The sequence below is a fragment of the Vipera ursinii genome (assembly GCF_947247035.1).
Source record: "Vipera ursinii genome assembly, chromosome: 2".
Taxonomy (NCBI): Eukaryota; Metazoa; Chordata; class Lepidosauria; order Squamata; family Viperidae; genus Vipera; species Vipera ursinii.
Window position 1 is genome coordinate 147,795,353 of NC_139513.1, and position 23,768 is coordinate 147,819,120.

General features: G+C 42.1%; 1 protein-coding gene across 2 annotated transcripts in view; it reads left to right on the forward strand.

The window, feature by feature from the left end:
- The first annotated feature begins 396 nt into the window (after positions 1-396).
- ITGB7 (integrin subunit beta 7) overlaps positions 397-23,768 on the forward strand; it is a 30,323-nt gene continuing 6,951 nt past the window's right edge. For both annotated transcript variants that reach the window (XM_083355008.1, XM_083355007.1), the window contains exons 1-12: positions 397-552; positions 604-663; positions 2,120-2,193; positions 10,463-10,664; positions 11,811-11,981; positions 13,155-13,396; positions 14,498-14,656; positions 16,148-16,243; positions 16,338-16,427; positions 17,888-18,031; positions 18,234-18,427; positions 23,611-23,753. In XM_083355008.1, the coding sequence (XP_083211134.1) occupies positions 528-552; positions 604-663; positions 2,120-2,193; positions 10,463-10,664; positions 11,811-11,981; positions 13,155-13,396; positions 14,498-14,656; positions 16,148-16,243; positions 16,338-16,427; positions 17,888-18,031; positions 18,234-18,427; positions 23,611-23,753 (1,600 nt within the window). In that variant the 5' untranslated portion in view covers positions 397-527. The remainder of the gene's footprint in view (positions 553-603; positions 664-2,119; positions 2,194-10,462; positions 10,665-11,810; positions 11,982-13,154; positions 13,397-14,497; positions 14,657-16,147; positions 16,244-16,337; positions 16,428-17,887; positions 18,032-18,233; positions 18,428-23,610; positions 23,754-23,768) is intronic.

Consider the following 23,768-nt stretch of genomic DNA (forward strand, 5'->3'; position numbering starts at 1 on the left):
AATATGCCCTTCTAGGTGACAGCATAGAGAATATTGTATGTGTGCAACAATTGGGACATGGACCTCAAAATGGGATAGGTAAATTCTTAGGAAGCTACCTGAAATTGGGTTCCTTTATATTTATAAATCATATTTATAAAGCCAAGTAAGTCAGAATATCTTTAGTCTCTTTGGATGGGACAATTTGGCTGCTTAATCCAGCATAGTCAACTTTGATTGGCAAGTCCCTCTGGGTTTTCAAGCAGAGATTATTCTTTCACAACTTTGATACTCTTTTTTTTAAACAACCCTTTAGATGTGCCATGGATTGGACCTGGGACTTTCATATGCAAAACCCATGTTCAACCACTAGATCTTAGACCCTCCCCCAAGCTTTGACTGTAGCAGCAATCTTAACATCTTGCTCTTTGGATGAGGAAGAAAGCCATTTTAAAAAAATCTCTCTTTGTCATCTTTTCTTTCTTTCCCTCACTCCCTTTTTTCTTTCTTTCTTTCTTTTTCTCTTTCCTTCCACTGCTTTCCAGGCCATGATTTCTGATGGATGGACTGTGAGCCTGGGGATTCTGCTTACGCTCCAAGGAATGACGTGTGGGGAGAAGATAGGCCTGGGGATTCTGCTTACGCTCCAAGGAATGACGTGTGGGGAGAAGATAGCAGAGACCGGTAATGTGGGGACCTGAGTGGAGAGATAAAGTTCCAAACTTTGTCCATGTTGCAGTTCTATAGTGATTTTGTTGAATGTATTTGTTCTGGATTCACTGCTCGCCATGCAATGACACTGGCCTGATTCATTGTTTGTTCAGGTGACTTTGAGACTTCCAAGATGGAAAAGTCATGCTGAAAGAGATGATCAGGAAAGAATGTTGGCAAATTGGAGTAATTGCCAGTTTTGTTGGCTGTGGATAACTTTTGCATTATTATTGTATTTGGAGGGAGAGGAATTTAGAATCAGAAAAGGAGAAAGTCTAGAGAATCTAGGAAAGAGTCTAAGGAGACTTTAGTGGAAGGCCCCACTAATTGCTGTCCATGGGCCACTAAGACATACATCACACTTTTGTTGTGCACCACCCAGAGTCGCTTGCTTTGTGAGATGGGCAGCTGTGTATATTGGACAAATAAATAACATAAGTTCATTTGTTGAGTGGCTTAGATGCTAAGTCGTTAAACCCTTTCAAAGGCAGATTTCTGTTTGCAAGACTCACTGGCAATCTGGACCATGTCACCTGGGGTAGATTGGAAGCTTTCATGCATATCATCCCAGTTATCATTTAAGCTTTTATTTTCAATATCCTGAAAGACAGAAACTCCTCCTCCTCCTCCTCCTCTCTTCCTCCTCCTCCTCCTCCTCCTCCTCCTCCTCCTCCTCCTCCTCTTCTTCTTCTTCTTCTTCTTCTTCTTCTTCTTCTTCTTCTTCTTCTCCTTCTCCTCCTCCTCCTCCTCCTCCTCCTCCTCCTCCTCCTCCTCCTCCTCCTCCTCCTCCTCCTCCTTTTTTAAGATACCAGGATGAGAAAAATAATCAAGTTTTTGTCTGACAAACCTATACTTACTATCTTACAGGATTTATCCTAGAATGAGCCAATTACTCGCATACCCATGATCAGTGCTTTTTTTGTAAAAGAAAAAGGTGCCAGAACTCACACATGTCATACAACCTGCCTTGCCTAACCTACAAGGTTCTATCCAAAAAAGGTGCCAGAACTCCGTTCTGAGCGTTCTATGAGAAAAAAAGCCCTGCCCATGATATAAATTATATAAATATGTAACATAAATATATACAAAACATTGAAATTCAAATCAGTGCCGGGCAGCAGTTTTAGAAGGGCCATTCTTTGCTAGTTCAGCTTGCCACTAGCTGAGTAACAGATTGAAAATCCTATGGGCAGCCCCCCCCCACTCCCAACCCATTATTCCAAGGGAATGGCTTTACCCAATGCCACCCGACAGATCCTCACTTTAGGCCTTCTCCAAGGAACTGAATCCAAAGAAGGAGATGGGGGTCTCTGAAACCTCATGGATTTTTGGAAAGTAGAATGAGGAAGGGAGAACAGGAAAGAGAGGAAAAAAGACTTAGCGGGGAAAGCGACAGGCCTCATTGTGGTTGCTTGTGTTTCCTTTTCAGGATCCTGCCAGCCTCAGCCTTCCTGCCATGAGTGCATTCAGTCCCACCCCAGCTGTGCCTGGTGCAAGCAGCCAGTAAGTCCTCACTCTCGTGAACCTCTCTTGCCATTCGTTCCCCACCCCCACCCCCATCCTGTTTCCAACACTGCCTTAGAAGCACTTGGAAGACATTTCTTTTAAGACCAGCATCCAGAGCTGAAAGACGTGGGTATCTTGTGGCTAAGAGGTAGCCTGCAGCCCTCTAGCCAGCTAAGAGGTGATGAAGAGAGCGTACATTTCTAGCAACCTGAAGCAGGAACATTAAGTTACCTTGAACCTGCTGCCTTTCTGCCTTATATCTCTTCCTTCCCGGTGGCTCACTGATTTGCCCCTTGAGTAGCCACACTGAGTTGGAAGATGAACCTTGAGGAGGAATCCTTGGGCTTTTGAGTTCTCGGTGAAGCCAAGCCAGGCAGCTGCATTCTTTTGCCAAGGTGCAAGATTTCCTTGAAGGCAGCAACATCAGCAGACAGCAACTGACAAGGCTGTCCTCTGATTCACCCCTCGCCCTTTCAGTCTCAGTCGATGTGTGAAGACTTGAGTCAGCAAGACTCAACAGCAGCTGCCCACTTCAGGCAACCGTGGGAAGTTGGAGGCTACCAAAGTGCAGTCATTCTTTGGCTGGCTAAGTCTTCCTTCTATGAGTTGGATTTTCGTCATCTCTTTTGGAGATGTTCTTCAAATGAAGCAAAGTAAGAGGCCATGGGACAGGGACATTTTTTCCCCTCCAGCCTTGACACCCTAGCGAGAGCCATCCTGATTCTTCTGTATTGTCTGCTCTTCCCTGAACCCACTCTAGCCCCTCCAGATCAGTACAGGTAGTCCTCGACTCACAACAGTTCATTTAGGGACCGTTCAAAGTTACAACAGCACTGGAAAAAATGTGACTTATGACCGTTTTCCCACAATTAACGACTTTTGCGGCATCCCCAGGATCACGTGATCAAAATTCAGATGCTTGGCAACTGGCTCATATGTATGACCGTTGCTGTGTCCCAAGGTCACGTGATGCCCTTTTGCGACCTTCCGACAAGCACAGTCGATGGAGAAGCCAGATTCACTTAACAGCAGTATTATTAGCTTAACAACCGCAGTGATTCACTTGACAACTGTGGCAGGAAAGGTTGCAAAATGGGGCAAAATCACTTAACAAACGTCTCACTTAACAACAGAAATTTTGGCCTCAATTGTGGTCGAGGATTTCCTGTATTCAGTTCCCCCAGAATCTATTTACACCCCCCACCACCACCAAAAGGACCTTCCAGTCAAGTCGTGAGCATGTTTGCAAAGGACTGTCTGCAACAAAGTAGGACCAAGTAGGGTGAGCCCCCCTCCCCACACTTGCATGTTCCTGTATTATGTGCTATTGCAAAGGAGAGTTTTTTCAGTGATATCACCTGCTCAGACGCTGAAAAAGCACATCTTGTTCCTTGCTCCCCAGCACAAAAAACAGGCTGGCCAGCCCAGGTGGTTTGTTTTCTGCTGAGACCAGATGGCTGCTGGCCTTGTTTTTGCCATCAAGGCATAATTTAAAATGCCATTTTTTAATTTATTTTAATCCTTTCTAATGGATTGGGTTTTTTTTAAAAAAAGACTATATCAGGGAATCAAGTTATATGAGCTGACTTTACTGGCTGTAATGCAGATGTCTTTAGTTTTGGCCTTGTGTACCTGATTGCATCTGCCTGGCAAGCCCAAATCCATTTATTTCATTTGCTTCCTCCATGAATGCAGTGCCATGCATGGGGAAAGCTGGAGATGCTGCACTTGTGCTTGGCCTACAGATGTCTGAGATCAACAAACGGGGAAAAATAGGCAACATTCCTACTCAAAGTACCACTGTCTAAAAATAATGCATCTAAGCGGCAAGACAATGGAGGCAGGGCTGTCTACAAAGCAGGATTTTTTCCATTTGTCTGTGGAGATTCTCAATCATCCAAGTCATGATTGTCTCGAGGGTGTTTTTTCAAAAGGCAAGTGGACTTTCTTGATTCCCCCCACCCCTTTAAATCGTTTCACCTCATCCAAGAAGCTTCTTCGGTTCTGAAGAACGGATGAGAAGTAAAACGTTTTCAAGAAAAAAAAAACCAAGGAAGTCCACTTGCCTTTTGGAAAAACACCTTTGGGGCATCTTTTGCCTTTTCTTCATTCATTCCTGTCGTCTACCACTTCTTCTTCCCCTATCTTTGAAAATACTGAATTAATATTAGAGAAATACTTCTGAATGCAAACAGAGCACTCTCGCTGTAGAGCAATAGCTAAATTCATATTTGCATTGAAGAAGTAGAGCATCCCCAATCCCAGGCCTTCATGTCGGAGGAGCATTTTCAGATAATATTTTTTTATAATACCCCAATCAGTTTGATGTAATGTTTAAAGGCACTGGGGAACTGGGAGGCTGTGAGTTCTAGTCCCATCTTGGGCAGCTGGGTAACCGTGGGCCAATCACTCTCCCTCAACACTATGAAGCAGGCAAGGGCAAACCAGAGCCTTGGTGGAGCAGTGGGCTAATGCCTCCTTAAGTAACACCTGCTGCCTGCAATTAGTGCAGGTTCGCGTCCCACCAGGCTCAAGGTTGACTCAGCCTTCCATCCTTCCGAGGTAGGTAAAATGAGGACCCAGATTGTTGGGGGCAATTAAGCTGACTTTGTAATAATGCCGCTTGGTGTGTGTGTGAAAGCCCTAACAAGCAGGCATATACATAGATGAAGGCTACTGCTAAGCTTGTAAGCCGCCCTGAGTCTTCGGAGAAGGGCGGGATATAAATGGGATTAAAATAAAATAAAATAAATTTGTGAGGAGAGGAGGGAAACCTGGCCAAGAAAATTTCAAGGATTTGTTCAGGCAGTCTTCAAGAATTGGGCACAATTGAGCAAAAAGAGGGGGGGGGGAGTTAATTACAGGTATTCCTTGACTTATGACCACAACTGAGCTCAAAACTGATGTTGCTAAGTGAGACATTTGTTAAGTGAGTTTCCCCCATTTTACAACTTTTCTTGCCACAGTTGTTAAGTGTTTCATCGTTGCTAATAACACGGTTGTTAAGTGAATCTGGCTTCCCCTCCTCCCCCCCATTGACTTTGCTTGTCAGAAGGTCACAAAAGGAGATCACCTGATCCTGGGACACTGCAATCGTCATGAAGATGTAGCTTTGAACGGTCACTCAATGAATGGTTGTAAATCGAGGATTACTTGTGCTTGGCTCCTCCATTGCTACGTTCTCCCTACCAGCTCCCTTTCTTGAGCACTATATGAAGAACCAGGAGAAGATGGATTGAATATATTCAGAATAAATATGGGACTAAAAAGTTTCATTTAGCATTTGAATAAGTAGTGGATTCATATGATGTATAACTAGTTATTTTATTAATATTTTGACTATGGAGAGTTAAAGTGCGATAGAATTTAATGTTTTATTGTTGTTAGCATATTTTAGATTATGCTTGTTTGTATTTTTATACCCTGTATTCAGCTCTGGGAAGTCGGGGAGGGGGAGGGGAGGGTAGGGGGGGTTGGGGAGAGGGGAGGGGGAGGAGGGGTTTTTTTTGTATTTAAAAATGTATTGTAAAACTTTTCAATAAAAAAAAAAGAACCAGGATAGGGGAACTTTTCAGCCATACAACTTCAAGACAAACCTTGAAGAAGCCACAGCTGACATCTTGGTTTAGTTCAGGTTCTCTGTGCAAGAGGGGAGTGGGGCGTGGGGACTCTCTTTGGGCGAAATAATCTCCTAAAAAATTGCCACCACCATTTCCACAGTGAAGACAGCCCTGGTTCCGCCAGAGGTAGCCCCACCCGCCTTGGGTAAAAGAGTCACTGCGATGGCCGGAACACCCCCCCCAGGTGCTACTCTGGTTGCCGTGAAAGAAGTCACCACATCCTGCCCAACTGTTTGTCTGTATTGTGTGTTTAACTACTATCTTTCGTGACGGTATCTCTTAGGATACCGGAACATCTTTTTGTGGTTGGTGGTACCTCTGAGGACTTTGAACGGTGTCAGTGTAATGAAGTGTTGTGTTCATCAGGGCAGGCCCGAAATGTGGGGCCCTTTCCCGTTGCCTTGAGGGACTTAAGGGCTTCTAAAAGGGGAAAAAAAGGGGGGGTTAAGCTGGTCAGAGGCAGCAACTTTTAACTGTAAGCTGAATGAACACCTATCTTACTGAACATTAGTTCTTTACTGCCATATGTCCGGATACTGTAAGCACGAGGGTTTTCCTGTGCTGCGTGCAATGCTTTGTCAGACCTGAATTGGGAGGGGGAAAAACTCACCTCCATTAGCCAGGTGGTAAAGCAATGATTGTACTTTTAGAGGGTTTTTTTTTAAAGTCTCAGTCCTGAAACTTTGGTGCATTGCATGGAACTGTTTTCAAAAGGGGGGAAAGAATTCGCTGAAGTTTTGGTGAGTTTAATAACACTCTGAAGAGATAAGAACTATGATGGATCCTCACCTTGATTTTTTTTTCCTTCTGTTTCTCCATCCTCCTGGATATGTTTAGTAAATATCTTTAGCTTTGTGCACAGTCTCGTTTTACATTCACTTAAAAAGGCAGGGAAATACTGAATGCGGTGACCACCGTATCTTTATATATATATTACAAAGATTTCCCAGCAGAAGAAAAGTACAGTAGATTGTCACCAATTAAGCCATAGGTTCCAAAAAGCCGGAAAGGATTCTGCCTTCAATCCAGATCTATGGAAAATAGAACATAATTGGATTTCCTGGCCTGCAGCTTGGAGGTTTTTAGGCAGGTCTTCCATGTTCTTCTGCTTTTTATTCTTTCTCTCTGAACTAAACTAAATTTCACAGAATGCATGGGATGTTAAAAGCCAGCCACTTGGGGGAAGTGAATGTTAATTTGCAAAATGAAGCAAAATGCAGCATCTTGGAAATCATGATTCTAGACAGCCAATCAGAAAATTACCTAGTGGTGAAACTTGGTTTCGTAAACATCTTTGCTTTAAATGATAAAAGTGCTGAGTAGCTTTCATGAGTTATGCTATCAAAGAAAGAAAGAAAGAAAGAAAGAAAGAAAGAAAGAGAGAGAGAGAGAGAGAGAGAGAGAGAGAGAGAAGAAAGAAAGAAAGAAAGAAAGAAAGAAAGAAAGAAAGAAAGAAAGAAAGAAAGAAAGAAAGAAAGAAAAAGAAAGAAAGAAAGCTTAAGTGGAGAACTTTAGGCCAAGAGAAAAGTGACACCAAATGCAAATAAGGATAAACTGCAATTGTTTAATGGTTTATATTTTATGTTTTTTCAGCCATCATGAATGCCCTGTGGGCAAACAGACAGGATATAGGTGAAAAAAAAATCCTTCTAATCTGCTTGGTATCGCACTTTATACCCAAATTTATGTCCTCTCAAGATCTGAAGAAAGCTAATGTCCAATATATCTTCTAACAACCTTCATTTGCATTCAAGAAAATGATGACTATAATACTTTCATTAGGAGTGATGGAAGAGGCAGGCAGAAATTCCCAATCCCTTTCAAAATGGAACCGTCATCCTTTGCCATTGCTGCTGCTGCTGCTGACCAAAGAAAAAGATAATAGAAGCTGGGGGGGGGGGGGGAGAGAAAGATTGTTCTTCTCATAATTTTGAATTCTGCAGAGACTTAGTACAAGGAAGGGCAAGAAACAGGAAGATGAAATGCCCGGGAGGTCTAAGAGCTGGTACCATTCCTCTGCAAGGACATGGGCCTGGCAAGCGTGTTGTTGTTTCTGTCTTAGGAAGAAACTAGTGTCACCGTCTTTGAAAAGATGGGTGGGGAATGTTAACTTATCTGGCTCCTGCAGAGTTTAAAAGGCAAGCAGAGCTGTGGTTGGATCTGTGGGTTGGTTTGTTGTTGTTTTTTGTATTTTTCACTTAGAGAAACAGGAGACCACTGCAACAAACCCGATAGCAAGTGGCCTCCTTTGCTTATCAGTTTGGCAGTGGGGAGAGGGGGAAGAAGAGCACTGGAAGATAGGGAGGATTTTCCCCATCTGCAGGTACCATATTTTAAGCCTCAGAGGGCTGTGGGGGGCACAGATTGCCCCCCCTTTTCCTGTTAAGAGATGGCTGCTGTGCCTGTGCCAGGATTACTTACGTATGTATTTTAAAGATTTAAGGCCTCTTTAAGGAAAAGGTGGAAGAGTCAGGATCAGAAAAAGGAAAGAAGGCGAGGTTGTCAGAATACAAGCGAATTTGAGGGCTAATCCACATGGAGCCCCATTTCCATCTGTCCTGTGTGCCATCGTTCACTCCCTAGAGACTAAAATGGACCATGTGAAATTTGAGCGGGCCATGAACAAGAAGTATATATCGGAGGTGGTGACCCTTTGAGAGCTGTATGCAACGAAATTTCATTTTGATGTATGCCGATTGGTGTACATTCAAAGTGACAATAAAGTTAGCATCATTAAAAGAATCAAATCTGATTGGGGAATGTGTAATTCTGTACCAGGCAGAATGCTGCACATTAAGTAGAGTGATACATGTTTGTATGCCATCCATTCGTCAGCTGCTTCCTGATGACCAGACTTGTGGGAGGGAGCAATTTGGTGGCCATTGATAGCAGTGCCTTCCTTTCATCTTCCTCTGTTTTTCCAAAGCCTCTCTGGAAAACCTCTAAAACAGTCTTTCTCAACCTTGATGACTTGGAAGACTTAAACTCCCCGATATCCCCAGCGGTGGCTATGGAATTCTGGGAGTTGAAGTGCACACCTCTTAAAGGCCCAACAGAGGCTTCACTTTCTTAGGATCTTGCGGATCTTGCGGAAGAACAGGGTAGAACAACAGCTAATGACCCTCTTTTACCGGTCTACCATAGAGAGCGTCCTCTCATATGGCATTGTGGTTTGGTATGCCGGTCTGACAGCCGCGGATAGGAAAGTATTACAGAGGGTAGTGAGCACAGCACAAGACATTGTGGGCTGTTCCCTGGCACCACTGGATGACATCGCCAGGGCTCGTTGCCTTGGAAGAGTGAGGAAGATTCTCAGGGATGACTCACACCCTGGACGGTATCTCTTTACTCTCCTACCATCCGGTAGGAGATATAGGAATATAGCCAGCCGTACCAACAGGCTGAAGAACAGCTTTTATCCGTGGGCTGTTAGGTTTTTAAATGGGACATAATCTTATGCAGAATTGACTTGGGAGGCCGGTGTGTCGTGTAGTTGGTTCACATAGTGTGGTGGGATGGAGGGTTTGTTGTCACTGTGTGTTGGGGGGAGAGAGCACAGGGGAAGGCTCAGCTAATCTCAATGTACACATGTTGTACTTTGACAATAAAGGTTTATTATTATTAAAAAAGTTGCCAAGGTTGAGAAACACTGGTCTAAAGCTAGGTTATTAAATCACTCTTACTTGGAAAGTCATGTAGGTTTTGCCTTGTATGTAAAAATGCAGACTGTTTTGGTTTTAGCTCTGTGTTTCTAACAGTAGGATTTGTTCTTAAAGAAGACATGCCATCCTTTTTCACATACACCTCTTCCAAGAAGATGATCACAACCCTGCTGCATTTATAAACCCTTCTCATTGCAATAGTTTTAATTGGAAGTGTGTGTGAGGGTGTGTGTGGGGGTGTTTAGGCCATTTAAGGCAGTTTTAAGTTGCTGTTCTCAAGATGCTGAATTTTAACCGCTCCACTGACCTGCTTTTTGAGCAGGCAGGTTATAAACTTTGACTTCTGGACTGGTGCCTTCTTTCTAGCTATCATGCTCCTTCTGGTCCTGGACATGAGGCAATACAAGATCATGACTATAAATAGGACATAATAAAATGAATAATGAATGCAGGATCCAACCTGAGTCGGTCATAAGGATCAGAGATTTATTCTTCCAAACTTTCGGACTTGTGCTGGAGCCCATCCTCAGGGAACGTCTCTCTCTCTCTCTCCATACATTCTGGAGAGAAATTCCTTGAGGATGGACCCCAGCACAAGTCTGAATGCTTGGAGGAACAAGCCTCTGGTCCTGGTGACTGACTCAGATTGAATCCTGCAACATTGTCCTGGGACACTATATTTGTCTTTGTTCATAAATAATGAATGTCCTAGTACGAAATTCCAGTTCCTTCTAATGAACATCAATGGCTATTCTCTCTTTTGCTATTTGGGAATGTCTCTAAAAACCATTGCATCAATCAATCAAATTTTTATTGCGGTCATAGACAAGCATACCATTTCATGAGGTTTCTATTCCCCTGGTTCGAAAGCATTGGGTATGGAGTAGGAAGAGCAACATCCCATTGCTCTTCTGCCATGGGAATTCTGAATGGTGGGATACCACAAGACAGCACTGCAAATAGCCGCCTCTTCATTCTTCCCAGGATTTTGTGCAAGCAGGAGAGTCTGATGCAGAACGTTGTGCCCCTCGGCCAGAGCTGGAGCATCGTGGCTGCCTTCCCAGTCAGATCATGGATCCTCAAGGCAAGCAGCATATTTTGGAGGACAGGCCTCCGAAAGATAACATGTACCATGAAAACATCATTCAACTATCACCTCAAAGAATCGTTCTTCAGCTTCGGCCTGGTAAGCACCTTTATTGGGAAGACTCTCCAGACTGTGAAGAATCTGAAGAGCGCTGGGTTGCCTCATCTTAATAGCTTGCCAATGGGAAGGTTCCTCCCAATAAAGGAGAATATTTGTAGCTCAGGTTTGACATGAGGGTTACTTGGTGCTCTCTGAGCTTAGTGGTTTTCTTGCAGACATTTCATTACCCAAACTAGGTAACATCATCAGCACTCACCGCCCTGAGTCCTTCGGGAGAAGGGCGGTATACACATATAATAAACTTAAACTTAACTTAAGTTCTCCCCATCCCTTCCTAGGCCAGATACATCTTCTCGTTATAAAGTTTTTTATTATTTTTTTTATTAACCTCTACATACATATGTTAGTTTTTCAAACAGCACGCGATCTGGATTCATAGAACGCTAATACATAATCAAATCCTATTCTTTGGTTCTCTCTTCTAACCATTTGTAGAATAAATTCCAGCTTCGGTGATATTCTGTTTCTTCTTTATCTTTTAATCTCATAGTTAATCTGTCCATCTCTGTGCATTCCAGTATCTTTTTTATTACCTCTTCTTCTGAAGGTATTTGTTCATTTTTCCAACATTGTGCATAACTTATTCTTGCTGCAGTTACAATGTGTAAAACCAAGTATAAATTTTGCTTATTGATCTTTTCTGGTACTATGCCTCATTAAAAAAAATTCAGAATTAAATACTACATGTTCTCCTAATATTTTTTCTAGCCAAGCATGTATTTTTTTCCCAATAGGCCTTTACTTTGTCACATGTCCACCAGATATGATAATACGTACCTAAGTTATGTTTACATTTCCAACATTTACCTGATACATTTTTAAACATTTTTGCTAGTCTAGCTGGAGGTAAGTGCCATCAATAAAACATTTCATACAAATTTTCTTGATACACAGTTGACATTGTCAATTTATGATTTCTCTCCCACAATTTTTGCCATTTTTGTAATTCTATATTATAACCAAAGTTTTCCGCCCACCTTATCATTGTCCCTTTAATTTGTTCACTTTCCATATCTAAAGTTAACAAAAAATTATACAATTTCTTAATTAATTTCTCATCAGAAGTTAATAATGTTAATAACATCTTCTTCCCTTCCTTCCTGCCTTCTGATTCTGTCCCTGTAGGAAAAGAACAGAGCTTCACTGTCCGCTTCAAGCGGGCTGAAGGTTATCCTGTGGACCTCTACTACCTCATGGACTTGTCCTACTCCATGAAGGATGACCTGGAGAAGATCAAGCAACTGGGAAGTGACTTGATGGCGACCCTGCGCAAAGTTTCTACCTCAGTGAAGATTGGTATGTAATGAAAACTCTGAATGGGGAAACACCAGAAGGTATAGGAAAAGCCTCACAGTTTAGTGCAAGCCTTAGAAGAAAAGATGTAAACGTATTCCCGACAATACATGTAAACTGGAATTATTTTGATTTGGGACACATTTATTTTAATATTTTTTAAAATATTAGGACACCTTGGCTAGCATCTGAATTCTTTATCTTTACTAAGGAAAGAACTTTGCATCCTTGCTAACTTGCACTTACCTACAATGTTTTCCTTATAGAGCCACATGTTAGGCTTTTGTGTTGTTTTATCCCTCGGATGAGAATGTTTTCTTTGTAACTCTTGTAAACTGACCTGAACATTGCAATTCATTTGAACTGCTAGGGTTGCTTGTTGCATCGCAGTGGCGCAGTGGTTAGAGTGCAGTACTGCAGGCTACTTCTGCTGACTGCCGGTTTGATCCTGACAGGTCTCAAGGTTGACTCAGCCTTCCATCCTTCCGAGGTTGGTAAAATGAAGACCCAGATTGTTTGGGGGCAATATGCTGACTCTATAAACCACTTAGAGAGGGCTGTAAAGCACTGTGAAGCGGCATATAAATCTAAGTGCTATTACTATTGTGCTTTCTCTCTCTCTCTCTCCCCTCACCCATTCCCTTGAGGGTTTTTTTAAACGTGAACAGACTTATTCTAAGTCTTGCCCTAGTTTTAATGTGCATCCCACTTTTGTATCAACTCCTTGATAACTGTATGTCAGCTTTCTCAAGTAGACGAGCAGGAAACACGACCAGATAAACTAATACTACTTTACTATAAAGCTATATTAACAGACTCTTGCATGTGTGAAAGTACAATTCTCCTGCCACCTCTTTTACAGCCTGAGAACCTAAGGAGGGTCCCTTCTGAGCCTGTTGCCCTGCCCACTATCCAGTTGTGGGCTATGCTCTCTCTTATCTGACTGTTCCCTAGGTGGCCTCTGTTCACCCCGTTTCCCAAAGTCTTATCCATGTACTTGTAGAAGGTTGAAAAGCCCTCAGACTGGGCTTTAAGGGCAATGTGTGGGCCTGGTGACTAAAGTTGCCCCCCACCCCGACTTTAGGACTATGTGCAGAAGAGAAAACAGTGGGAATTCATGAGCAGTGTTTCAATGTGTACACAGACTGAGGAAGACAGAGGATCTTTTCATTGCAGGGTTTGGTGCCTTTGTGGACAAGACCGTGCTGCCTTATGTAAATATGGTTCCTTCCAAACGGAAACATCCCTGCCAAAACCCAAAGGAGAATTGCCAGTCAGCGTTCGGCTTTCGGCACGTGCTCCCTCTCACTGAGAACGCCAGTGAGTTTGAGAGCAGGGTCAGTCAGCAGGGCATCTCAGCCAACCTGGATTATGCAGAAGGAGGCTTTGATGCTATTATGCAGGCAGCCATTTGCAAGGTGAGTGTAGCAGAAGCCCTGAGCACACCGTCATTAATAACAATGAGGCGCCTGCTGGCAAGGTACCTCCAACCCAGATGTTTGCAACCATCTGTCCTTTGAGATGCTCGTATGAATTGTACTCTGTGCTAGGGAGAATGGTAAGAAAGGTCCCATCCTAATAAGGCTTTTTCCCTCTCCATTTTCCCAATTTATCCAGGATTTCAACTTTCAAGGTAGGAATACTAAACCTCAACTGATTAATACCACTGACTTTTCTAAGTTTTCATAACCAGCAGAACACTCCTGCTAGAGCAGACTAAACTATGAATTAAGCAAGATTGATTCTTTCTTTAGTCAGCTTCCCTGGATATCATATTACAATCCAGAAAAAAATGTTGACTCACCTAGTGGAATTATCATATCCTACTGCTCAGATGACCTCTCTTCAGCTGTAAATTAATTACAACCGAAAGTGTTTAAGAAACTCAGGCATGCACGAACCTTGTATCCCTATGAGCTGCATTACGACTGTGAGCTTGATTAATAGCCCTTGACCCCCCCACTGCTCTACTCATGAATCAACCAGAAACCCTCAGTTTCTGCCATCTCTTCATGAGGAGCAGTTGTACAGAGTGCAAGTAGGTGATCTCACTATCTCTCCTTTACCCGGAAAGACTGCACTGGCTATCCACATCTGCAGCAATGGCATCCTGGCATCAGGGATGTCAAGTCCACCATAGATCCTCAACCAGAAGCCACTCCTACTTTTTCTCAATCCAGAGCAAAATTTCACAAAAGTTCATTGGGAGCCCACAGTCTGATAGTTTAGACTTTGGTAACTGCTATATTAGATTTGTTTGCTGCTTTCAACATTTTCACTTGGAAATCCTGTTTTCTAAAAATTATACTAAGTGACAAAATCTGAGGTTTGCTATTGGTAGGTCCAACAGATCTTGAACTTTGATCCGAGCTTTATTCAAATGCTGTCTTGACCTCTTCTGACTATGCAACACTCCTGAGACATGGCCAGGGAGTATTCAGAATGAAAATATTGATGAAATTGGAGTTGCTGTTTTGAAAGTGGGAGAACCCATCTGACCCTTGCTCTCTCTTTTGCAGGAGCAGATTGGCTGGCGTAACGTGACAAGTCTGCTGGTTTTCACTTCAGATGGCACATACCACACTGCAGGGGATGGAAAATTGGGAGGGATCTACATGCCCAATGATGGCCGCTGCCACCTGGATGCCAATGGTGTATACAGCAAAAGTCACCTCTATGTAGGTTCCCTTCTTAGCTTCTTGAAAAGCTACTGAGATTGCTTAGAAAATAAGTCAAAGTGCAGTGTCTACAACATCAAAACCTGGGACTCTTGGCGGGTGCTGAACAGTTCAGTGGCAGAATCTTCTCAGAACCTGGTATCTTCTGGATATTTTGGATTTTAACTCTAGTTGAAAGAGGAATTCTGGCAGTCAGTCTCAAGCATCTGAAGAACATCAATTGCAGATGTTCTGTACTGAAGCAGAACCCAAATCCTCTGTACTGACCCAGCTGGAATATGGAGAGAACAAAGGGATTGCAAAATCTCCCAGTCCCTATTGGCTGAAACTCTGTGGGAGGGAAATGATGAGGAAGTGTGGGAATGCTTGGGGCTGTGAAATCAATGGGGGAAGGAAGAACAGGGAGAAAGGTGCACGTGTGGACCAATGGGTGATTTGGATGGTCTACCATGCCTATCTCTGGGGTTCCTGAATCCATCACACAACCATCAAACATGTTTTCCTCATAGCAATGTCTAGTTATTAGCTAAGGAAAAGAGAGCGAATATTAGTTGTACTTTACAATGTTATGAGCAATAGCATTGGATGTAAGATTATTTGTTGAAATAGTAAGTAACCAAGAGTCCGCTAACAACTCCCATTAGCTTTAACCAACACAATAAAAAAATAAAAGACAATGAGAATTTACCCAAATCTGGAGCATGTCAGGTTGCCTAACCCTGGCTTACTCTTTGAGCATCTATTTAGCCCTTCATTAGGTAATGGGTAACCCTGGCGTACTCTTTGAGCATCTATTTAGCCCTTCATTAGGTAATGGGATCATTGTCACCAACAGTGGTAGCTGTATATCTGCCTCCCCACTCCAACATTGTATATTCTACTGATCTCTAGATTACTACAATACCATGCTAGTCCCTATTTCTCCATGGTAGCTTGGGGAAGTGTAACAGCACAGTGGAAATAAGCTGGTAGTTTGACAGTGGATATGTACTCATTTCTAACTGCCATAAATATGTTCTCTCCAATTTAGCAGTAAAGCCCTAAACAAACTGTTGGTCCGTCTGACCTAATACCTGGCCTGTATGAGAGAGGCTTTCTAAAGCTTTGAAGGATGGCCTTTTTTTGTCTTTCTGTCCAAACACATACTTATTAGAGATAACAGGGACTGAACTGAATCTGCTGCAGCAAAAAAACATGCACTCTGTATTAGTGCCTTAGTTCTAGCCATAGTCTTTGAAGAGATGCCCTGAAGAAGTCTGATGTAAATAATGCAAATTCAATCAGTTGCTTCACATGCTTCTGCTTTTTTGGAGGGTGAAAGTAAATTCACAGCATTTGGTTTGGAAGGGAGGGCACAAAGCTGCTGGATTCGATCTGAAGTCCTGATGAGAGGGAAGGGTAGGTCCCTAGGGGGGAAAAAACAAGGAGGAAGGGAATGAAGGAAATCATTTGCCCCTGTAACTTCAGCCTCTGTTTTTTTTTTTTTTGCAGGACTATCCTTCTCTTGGGCACTTGGCTGAAGTGTTGTCCAAATCTAACATCCAACTCATATTTGCAGTGACTAGGTCAAGGCTCTCCTTATATAAGGTGAATGCTAAATTGAAGAGTGGGGAAGGGAGATTTACTTGAACTGTTGGGGAGGGGGTACAATCTCCCACTCACATTTTCCTCTCCTCTCTAGGGGCTGAGCAAGGTTATTCCAAAGTCAGTGGTGGGGGAACTGAAGTCGGACTCCAGAAATGTGGTGCAACTCATAGAAGATGCCTATAAAGTGAGGACATTGAGTAGTCTGGCTCATCTGAAATTAACCCTGATCACTTACTAGGGGAAATACCACTTTTCCAGTGCCACCATCTACCCGAGCATTACTCAGAAAATGGCCTGGAGGGACCCAATACTCATGCTGTAATAAGAAATAAGTAGACTACATAAGTTATCATAGTTGGGAGATAACCTAGAAGCACTCTGAGCCCCTTGAAGCCCCTTACATCAGAGGAGGCTTCCTCATACAGCTCTTCTAGCCTAGGGCAGCTTTTCAGTTTGTTTTGGATATTCTCAGACCCAGTAATGAGTGAAATTGAGAAGGATCCTGCTTAGTTACCCTGGCTTGTATTCAAACACTCCCAGGCGCAAGAGAAATTAAACAACCATATGTCCAGGCAAGTGAATGAATAGGCAGAAACTGGATGCCATGCTTTGCTTCACCTCTGGGTTGATGCAAACCAAGTCAGCCACTGGAAGAAAAATGTTCCAACCATCATGCATAGAACAGGAATGTGGCCAGGACGGAATTCTCTCTTTTTTCTCAGCCATAAGATCTCAGATGGTGTAGAGCAGGGGTGTCAAACTGCTGGCCCGTGGGCCGGATGCATCATGCCAAAACCGTGCCCACCCCATTGCTGGCAATGGAGAAAAGGTTGCAATACATTGCGAGTTTGACACCCCTGGTGTAGAGGTTAAGATGTTAGATTGGGACTGGGGAGATCCAGGTTTTACTTCACCCTCAGCCATGGAAACTTAGTTTTGTGCTAGATGTCCTCTCCCAGCCACACCTACTGCAGAGGGTGATTTCTGTGGGGGGAAATGGGATGAAGAATACTAGGTTGCCATATTGCATCTATATTTGCTATATATGGATGTGTAGAAGAGGGCGTGGCAGAACCTAGGGGTGAAGTTAAAAGAGGGATCAGCCTAGAATCCCTGTGTAGCCACAAATGAACTAAGACCAGATTCCGCTGACCCTTATCTAATTCCAAGCAGGTGCTGTCAGCTGAGAAGATTCCTTTCCATAGACATAATTAGCAATAAATCAGTTTCATTGAACCTTCACATGTGAACCTGATCTTTCGTGCCTGACAGGATGCCATATGTAGCCATTTTTACTACTGGATATGCTATATTGAGCTCCTGCAGAACAGAAGGACTAATATTTGGCATTTTTTTAATTTGGTGGCTGAATGACTTTGAACAATTTTATCACATTTTGTTCTGATAGTATATACATCATCCCAATCATCTTTACTGTCTAGTAGTTCAATTTGATGCTCCCTTAAAATTGTGGCTTTCTTAAAGCGAATAATTGAGCTGGGTTTTGAAGCACAGGCCCTCCCTAATCACTGTGTCTGCTAGTAAGAGCATGTGTCAGCACTCCTCTTTTCAGCCTTGCTTTGCAGCATTGTATCATCCCAGCCACAAGCCTACTCACAACAGATTCTACTTGTCTCTCCACAGAGTCTCACCTCCACAGTGAAACTGGGACATTTCTCTGACCTTCCGCCTGGGATCTCCATTGCTTATGACTCCCATTGCGGGGACACAGAAACCTATGGGGAGACAGAGGGTGGAGAATGCAGTGACGTGTCTGTCCACCAGTTGGTGAGTATTTAGGTCAAGAGCTTCTGATGCCTCCAAGCATGTCTCAGGAGAGGCTCTCAAAGAGATTGCTGCGTTACAGCGCCAGCAGCCTAAGAACGGATAGAGGGATACTGGGAATTGGAATTTGGCAACATCTGGATTGTTGCGGGTTTATCACTTAGGGAAGCCGATGAAGCCCCTCTCATTCACCTGTCTTCCCAAGGTGCAATTCACAGTGAAGATCACGGCAACCACCTGCCTCCCTGAGTCCCAGAAACTGATGTTGCGAGTTCTGGGAGTGGGAGAGGAGGTCGAAGTAGAGCTGTCGACAGCCTGTGAATGCCAATGTGGAGACGCCCAGCCTGATGCACACCACTGCTCTGGTGGACATGGCAACCTCACCTGTGGCATGTGCAGGTATTTATCTGACATATTTCACTTTGTTTTTCTAAAAGCTGCCTTGCTGCGTCATAATAGTCCAAGATCTTGACAGGGTAGGCAGAAACAGACCTGATAAGTACTAGGAGGGGAGGCTATAGATTTAGCCCAGGAAGGCAACAAAACAGAACACACTCAATAGCAAAATCCTTCTGGTTACCAATGATGTGTCCCAAAGGCCCTGGGAGTCGAGCCTGACTTGAAGGAAGTTTTACTTCACTCCAGTAATGGGCTGATAGTAAAATTAAAAGTATAATAGGATGTCGAGACTCTAGAAAGAGTACAGAGAAGAGCAACAAAGATGATTAGGGAACTGGAGGCTAAAACGGTTGCTGGAATTGGGTATGTCTAGTTTAATGAAGAGAAGGGCAAGGGGGGACATGATAGCAGTGTTCCAGTATCTCAGGGGTTGCCACAAAGAAGAGGGAGTCACGCTATTCTACAAAGCACCTGAAGGGAGGACAAGAAGCAACGGATGGAAACTAATCAAGGAGAGAAGCAACCTAGAACTAAGGAGAAACTTCCTGACAGTTAGAACAGTTAGAAGCTGTGAATGCTCCAACACTGGAAGTTTTTGAGAAGAGACTGGACAGCCATTTGTCCGAAATGATATAGGGTTTCCTGCCTGAGCAGGGGGTTGGGCTAGATGACCTTCAAGGTCTCTTCCATCATTATCATCATCATCATCATTATTATTATTATTATTATTATTATTATTATTATTATTATTATTTATTATTATTATTATTATTATTATTTCAATGGTAGAGTTAGTAGTACGTCCAAAAATGCTGCCAAGAAAATTGCATGGCCTCGTCCAGGCAGGAGACAAGACTGACGTAAGGGCCACACCATCACCCTGGATCTAAAATTCTCTCCAGAGAATTCTCGCCTGAAATTCTTTCCGGGATCTAGAATTCTTAGTTTCCCCATCCCTAAGTGGGAGCTGGGCTCCCCTCAAGAGGCCCATAGCTAGGGCTCAGATCAGGCCGCGTTCATTTCTCTCTCACATCCACCATACTACTGGGGTCTCCTTCCATTTTTAATTGTAAGTTGTTCTTGTTTAAACTCCTGTGTCAGCAGTCCCTCTGCATCATCCTACAATGTTCTTGTAAGATGATGTGAGAAGAAGAAAAATGTACAAATGAACAGTGGAAGGAGTAAACCATAGGGAGAATGGCAGGGAAAATAAGAGAAAAACAAAAATCAGACAAAAGGTGACAGATAGTAATGAAGAATGCAGGACAAGATGTCACTCCTTCTTTAGCAAGAAAGTTATCCCTTAATTGTGATAGTCTCCCCAGCACCACAAAAGGTAACTAATGACTTTGGGAGTTATTCAAACATTATATAGAAAACACAGAAAACAAACATTTTTAAAGCCATTTTAATAAACACAATACTAGATTAAAACTTTCTTTCAATACATATGTCAGGCTTGTAAAGATCCATCCTAACTGATTAATCATTGAATTTAAGTCACTCCCTGTTTGAATAACTCTCAAAGTTTGTAAGATATTATTGAAATTAAATTCAAAATATGGATGGCTAATACTTTTAAAGAGAAGAAAGGTATCTTATTGGATTAGTATAAATTGGAGGGAAAGAGTTGAATTTAATGAGTTAATTGTAGTTAGTTGGATTTTTAGTGGTGTGATGTGTGTGTGTGTGTGTATTTTTATTTATTTATTTTAATTCCATTTATATCCCGCCCTTCTCCAAAGACTCAGGGCGGCTTACAAGCTTAGCAGTAAGCAGTATGTGTATATATACACACACACATGAAAGTTTTAATGTAGTTTTATGTTTTTGGGTTCTGGGTTTGAAAATGAGGGTTTTTTCTTCTTCTTTATAGCTTGAGTAATCCTTAAAGTTTGTAAACTATTACTGAAATTGAATTTTAATGTAGGTTAACAGGAAGTTTAAAAAGAGCAAAGTTTAAAAACAGATGTGTTAGAACATTGCTTTTAGAAATGTTTTTAAAGAAAAGTTTAATGTTTTAAAATTTAAAAGAAGTATTTTTTTCCCTTTGTGGTTAAAAAAATTGGAAGAATATATTGAATTTTATTAATATAAATTATGACAGTAAAAATTAATGAGCAAACAGAAATATATATTTCCCACAGCAAGGAAAAGCAGAGATTGTTAAATCAATTCTTTTATCCAAAGAAGATAATATATTTAATTTTGTTTCTATTTGGACATTGCTTCTGGACTGTGTGTTATAATGGGAAAAAATGAAATTTTTATTTTATTTTTGTTGATTAGACAGGTTTGCTGTTATAGAAATGGCTAGTATATATTATTGTACAAAAGTAAAAAGTTGAGGTTGTAATGTTATTATCTTCTATTGTGCCAAAGAGAGTTGGAAGTCAATGGCTTTTTTTCTTTTTCCCCTTTCTATCCCACATTTTCTCTTTTTCCCTTTTCCCTTCCCCTAGTTTTCCATTACTTTTTATTTTCCTTTGTATCTTATATTTTGATAAAAATTAATAACATTTGATATACATTTGATCTCCGTGGTCATGTGGTCGGCATGACTAGACGCCAAAGGCGCACGGAACGCTGTTACCTTCCCACCGTAGTGGTCCCTATTTTTCTACTTGCATTTTTACGTGCTTTCGAACTGCTAGGTTGGCAGAAGCTGGGACGAGTAACAGGCTCTCACTCTGCTATGCGGCACTCAGGATTCAACCCGCCAAACTGCCGACCTTCTGATCGACAAGCTCAGCATCCTAACCCACTGAGCCACTGCATCTCTCTACACACCATAACTACCGCCAAATTGGTTATTGACCACAGAAAATAGTGAAAATTTCACTTATTGTTGCAGATCAATAAATGCTCAAAAAACAATTTTTTCTTCCTTTGCCTGGAATAAGATCCAGGTCAGAAATATTGCAATAGTAGTGTAATATTGATTTCTTCTTCTTCTTTTGCCTTCATGAAATGTAGTCTTATGATCTACAGGTAGGTCTCAACTTATGACTGGACTCTTGGTGACTGTTTGAAGTTATGACAGACCAGCTAAAAATACATACAACCAGTGGTGGGATTCAAATATGTGAACAACCGGTTCTCTGCCGAACTGGTACGAACCGGCTGAATCCCACCACTGCTTACAACCCAGATTCAATGAACTCCCCCCCCGCCAGGATCATGTGATTGAATTTTGGGTGCTTACCAACCAGCCTGGATTTACAGCCACTTGCAGCATCTCAGAGTTGCATTACCACGATTTATGACTTTTTTTGGTCAGAAATCAGTGTTTGCTTCTGGTTTCTGGCAAAACAAAAAAAAGTCCCTTGCAGACAATGGATTCGCTTAACTATGGAGCCCAGAATTTCTGTTACTAAATGAGACAGTTAAGTGAATATTGCCCCATTTCATGACCTTTCTTGTCACAGTTGTTAAGCAAATTGCTGCTGTAAAAAATGTCATGAAATCGCCCATGTGACAACCCATTTAACAACCAGCATGACTTATGACAACCATAATTTTGGGTTCAATTGCTGTTGTAAATCCGAGGGTTTGATCAGATAGAAAAACACGTTCCTGCTATTCTCTGGCTACTTATCTGGATTTTTCCAAGAGAATTTGCCAGTTTCTTCAGAATCAACTAAATCCAACAGCTCAGACCAGACTTGTACAGGTAGTCCTTGACTTACAACAGTTTGTTTAAGCGATCATTCGAAGTTAAAACAGCACTGGAAAAAGTGACTTACGACCATTTTTCACACTTATGATCACTTCAGCATCCCCATGGGCACATGATGAAAATTGGGAGGCTTGGCAACTGACTCATATTTATGACGGGGGTGGTGGTGGTGTGGCCTGATGCCCTTTTTGCGACCTTCTGACGAACAAATTCAATGGGGGAAGCCAGATTCACTTAACAGTTGCGTTATTAAATTAACAACTGCAGTGATTCACTTAACAACTGTGGCAAGAAAGGTCCTGAAATGGGGCAAAACTCACTTAACAACTGTCTCACTTAGCAACAGAGATGTTGGGCTCCATTGTGGTCGTACATCAAGGACTACCTGTAGTGTGTTCCTGGAAGATCTGATTAGAGAACTTCTCTGAGAAGAGTAAAAAGTTGAAACCTTCATGTCCAAGTGGCAGCTCCTATTCAGAAGAAGCACTTAAAAGTATCGGACAAGCAATAATTACTCATGGTGATTTCTGATAGTTTTGGTGTGTGTGTGGGGAGGTTGTTTAAACCTTCTTTTTGACCAAACGCAATCAGTGCAATCCAAATTTAAAAACTGCAGAAAGTTTCAAAGTGGTCGTTCGGACTAACCCCCAAATCTCACATTTATCTTCTCACTGTAAAATTCAGTGAAGAAAAAAGTATCTGGATCACATCTAAAAAAGACATGATATGGCAATGTGATGTGTATAATCCTGATTTCGCTCATAAATCTTGCCAGATTCCCTGTTTGTTTTTTTTTTGTAGTAAATGTAAGAATGAAGCACCTATATATTTAAACATTTAGTTTGAAATGTTCTTTAAAAAGGATAGTTTCTCCTGGGAAATTCTGGAGGGGGCTTCAACCCCATTACCTCTGGAATGTTATTCCATGCCCTAACAAGGTATCTTTCCCCTTCCCCCCTAAAATGATATAAAAAGGGTCAAAAGTATGTCCTCAGAAGATGCCCATGTTAAATTCTCTGCTGTTTGGATTGTCCTTGAAGGTGGATAGATGCCTGATTGTGCCACCTGAAGAAGAGTTTGGAGTGAAGACAATAGAATGGAAAACAGAGAAAGCAAGGGCATTCCTTTGTAACAAGCAGCTGCGTTCAGAAATCTCTCTGAATTTAAAATAAAACTCTTGAGTTTTATTTAGTTCAGCATCGGTTTGGAACTTGCAGAGATCGTTTCAGGTGAAAGTCTTGAAGAAGGGTTGAAAGACAACAATTTATTTATAATAACTATAATAGCACAGCATCAGCAGAGTTCCCCTTTCCTTTTCACCCCTCTTCTATCCATACCTAGACTAGGGTTTAACCCCAGCTCTATCATAATTGAAGGATTGTAGCTAGGCCAGCATGGAGAGGTAGGAAGCTGGTCAGGATGAAACCACACAAGCCAACAGTTGACTTAGAAATGCTCTTTGGCTCCCCTCCACAGCCCATTTCTCATTTTTGTTCTACTGTAGATGTCATGAAGGCTACGTTGGCCGGCGCTGTGATTGCAGGAAAGAGGAACTATTAAGTTCAGAAACTGTGAGCTTAGCAAGTGGGTCCTTCTGCAGTTGTGACAACGTTGCTTGCGAACGACATAATGGGCAACTCTGTGCAGGTAAAAACATGAATT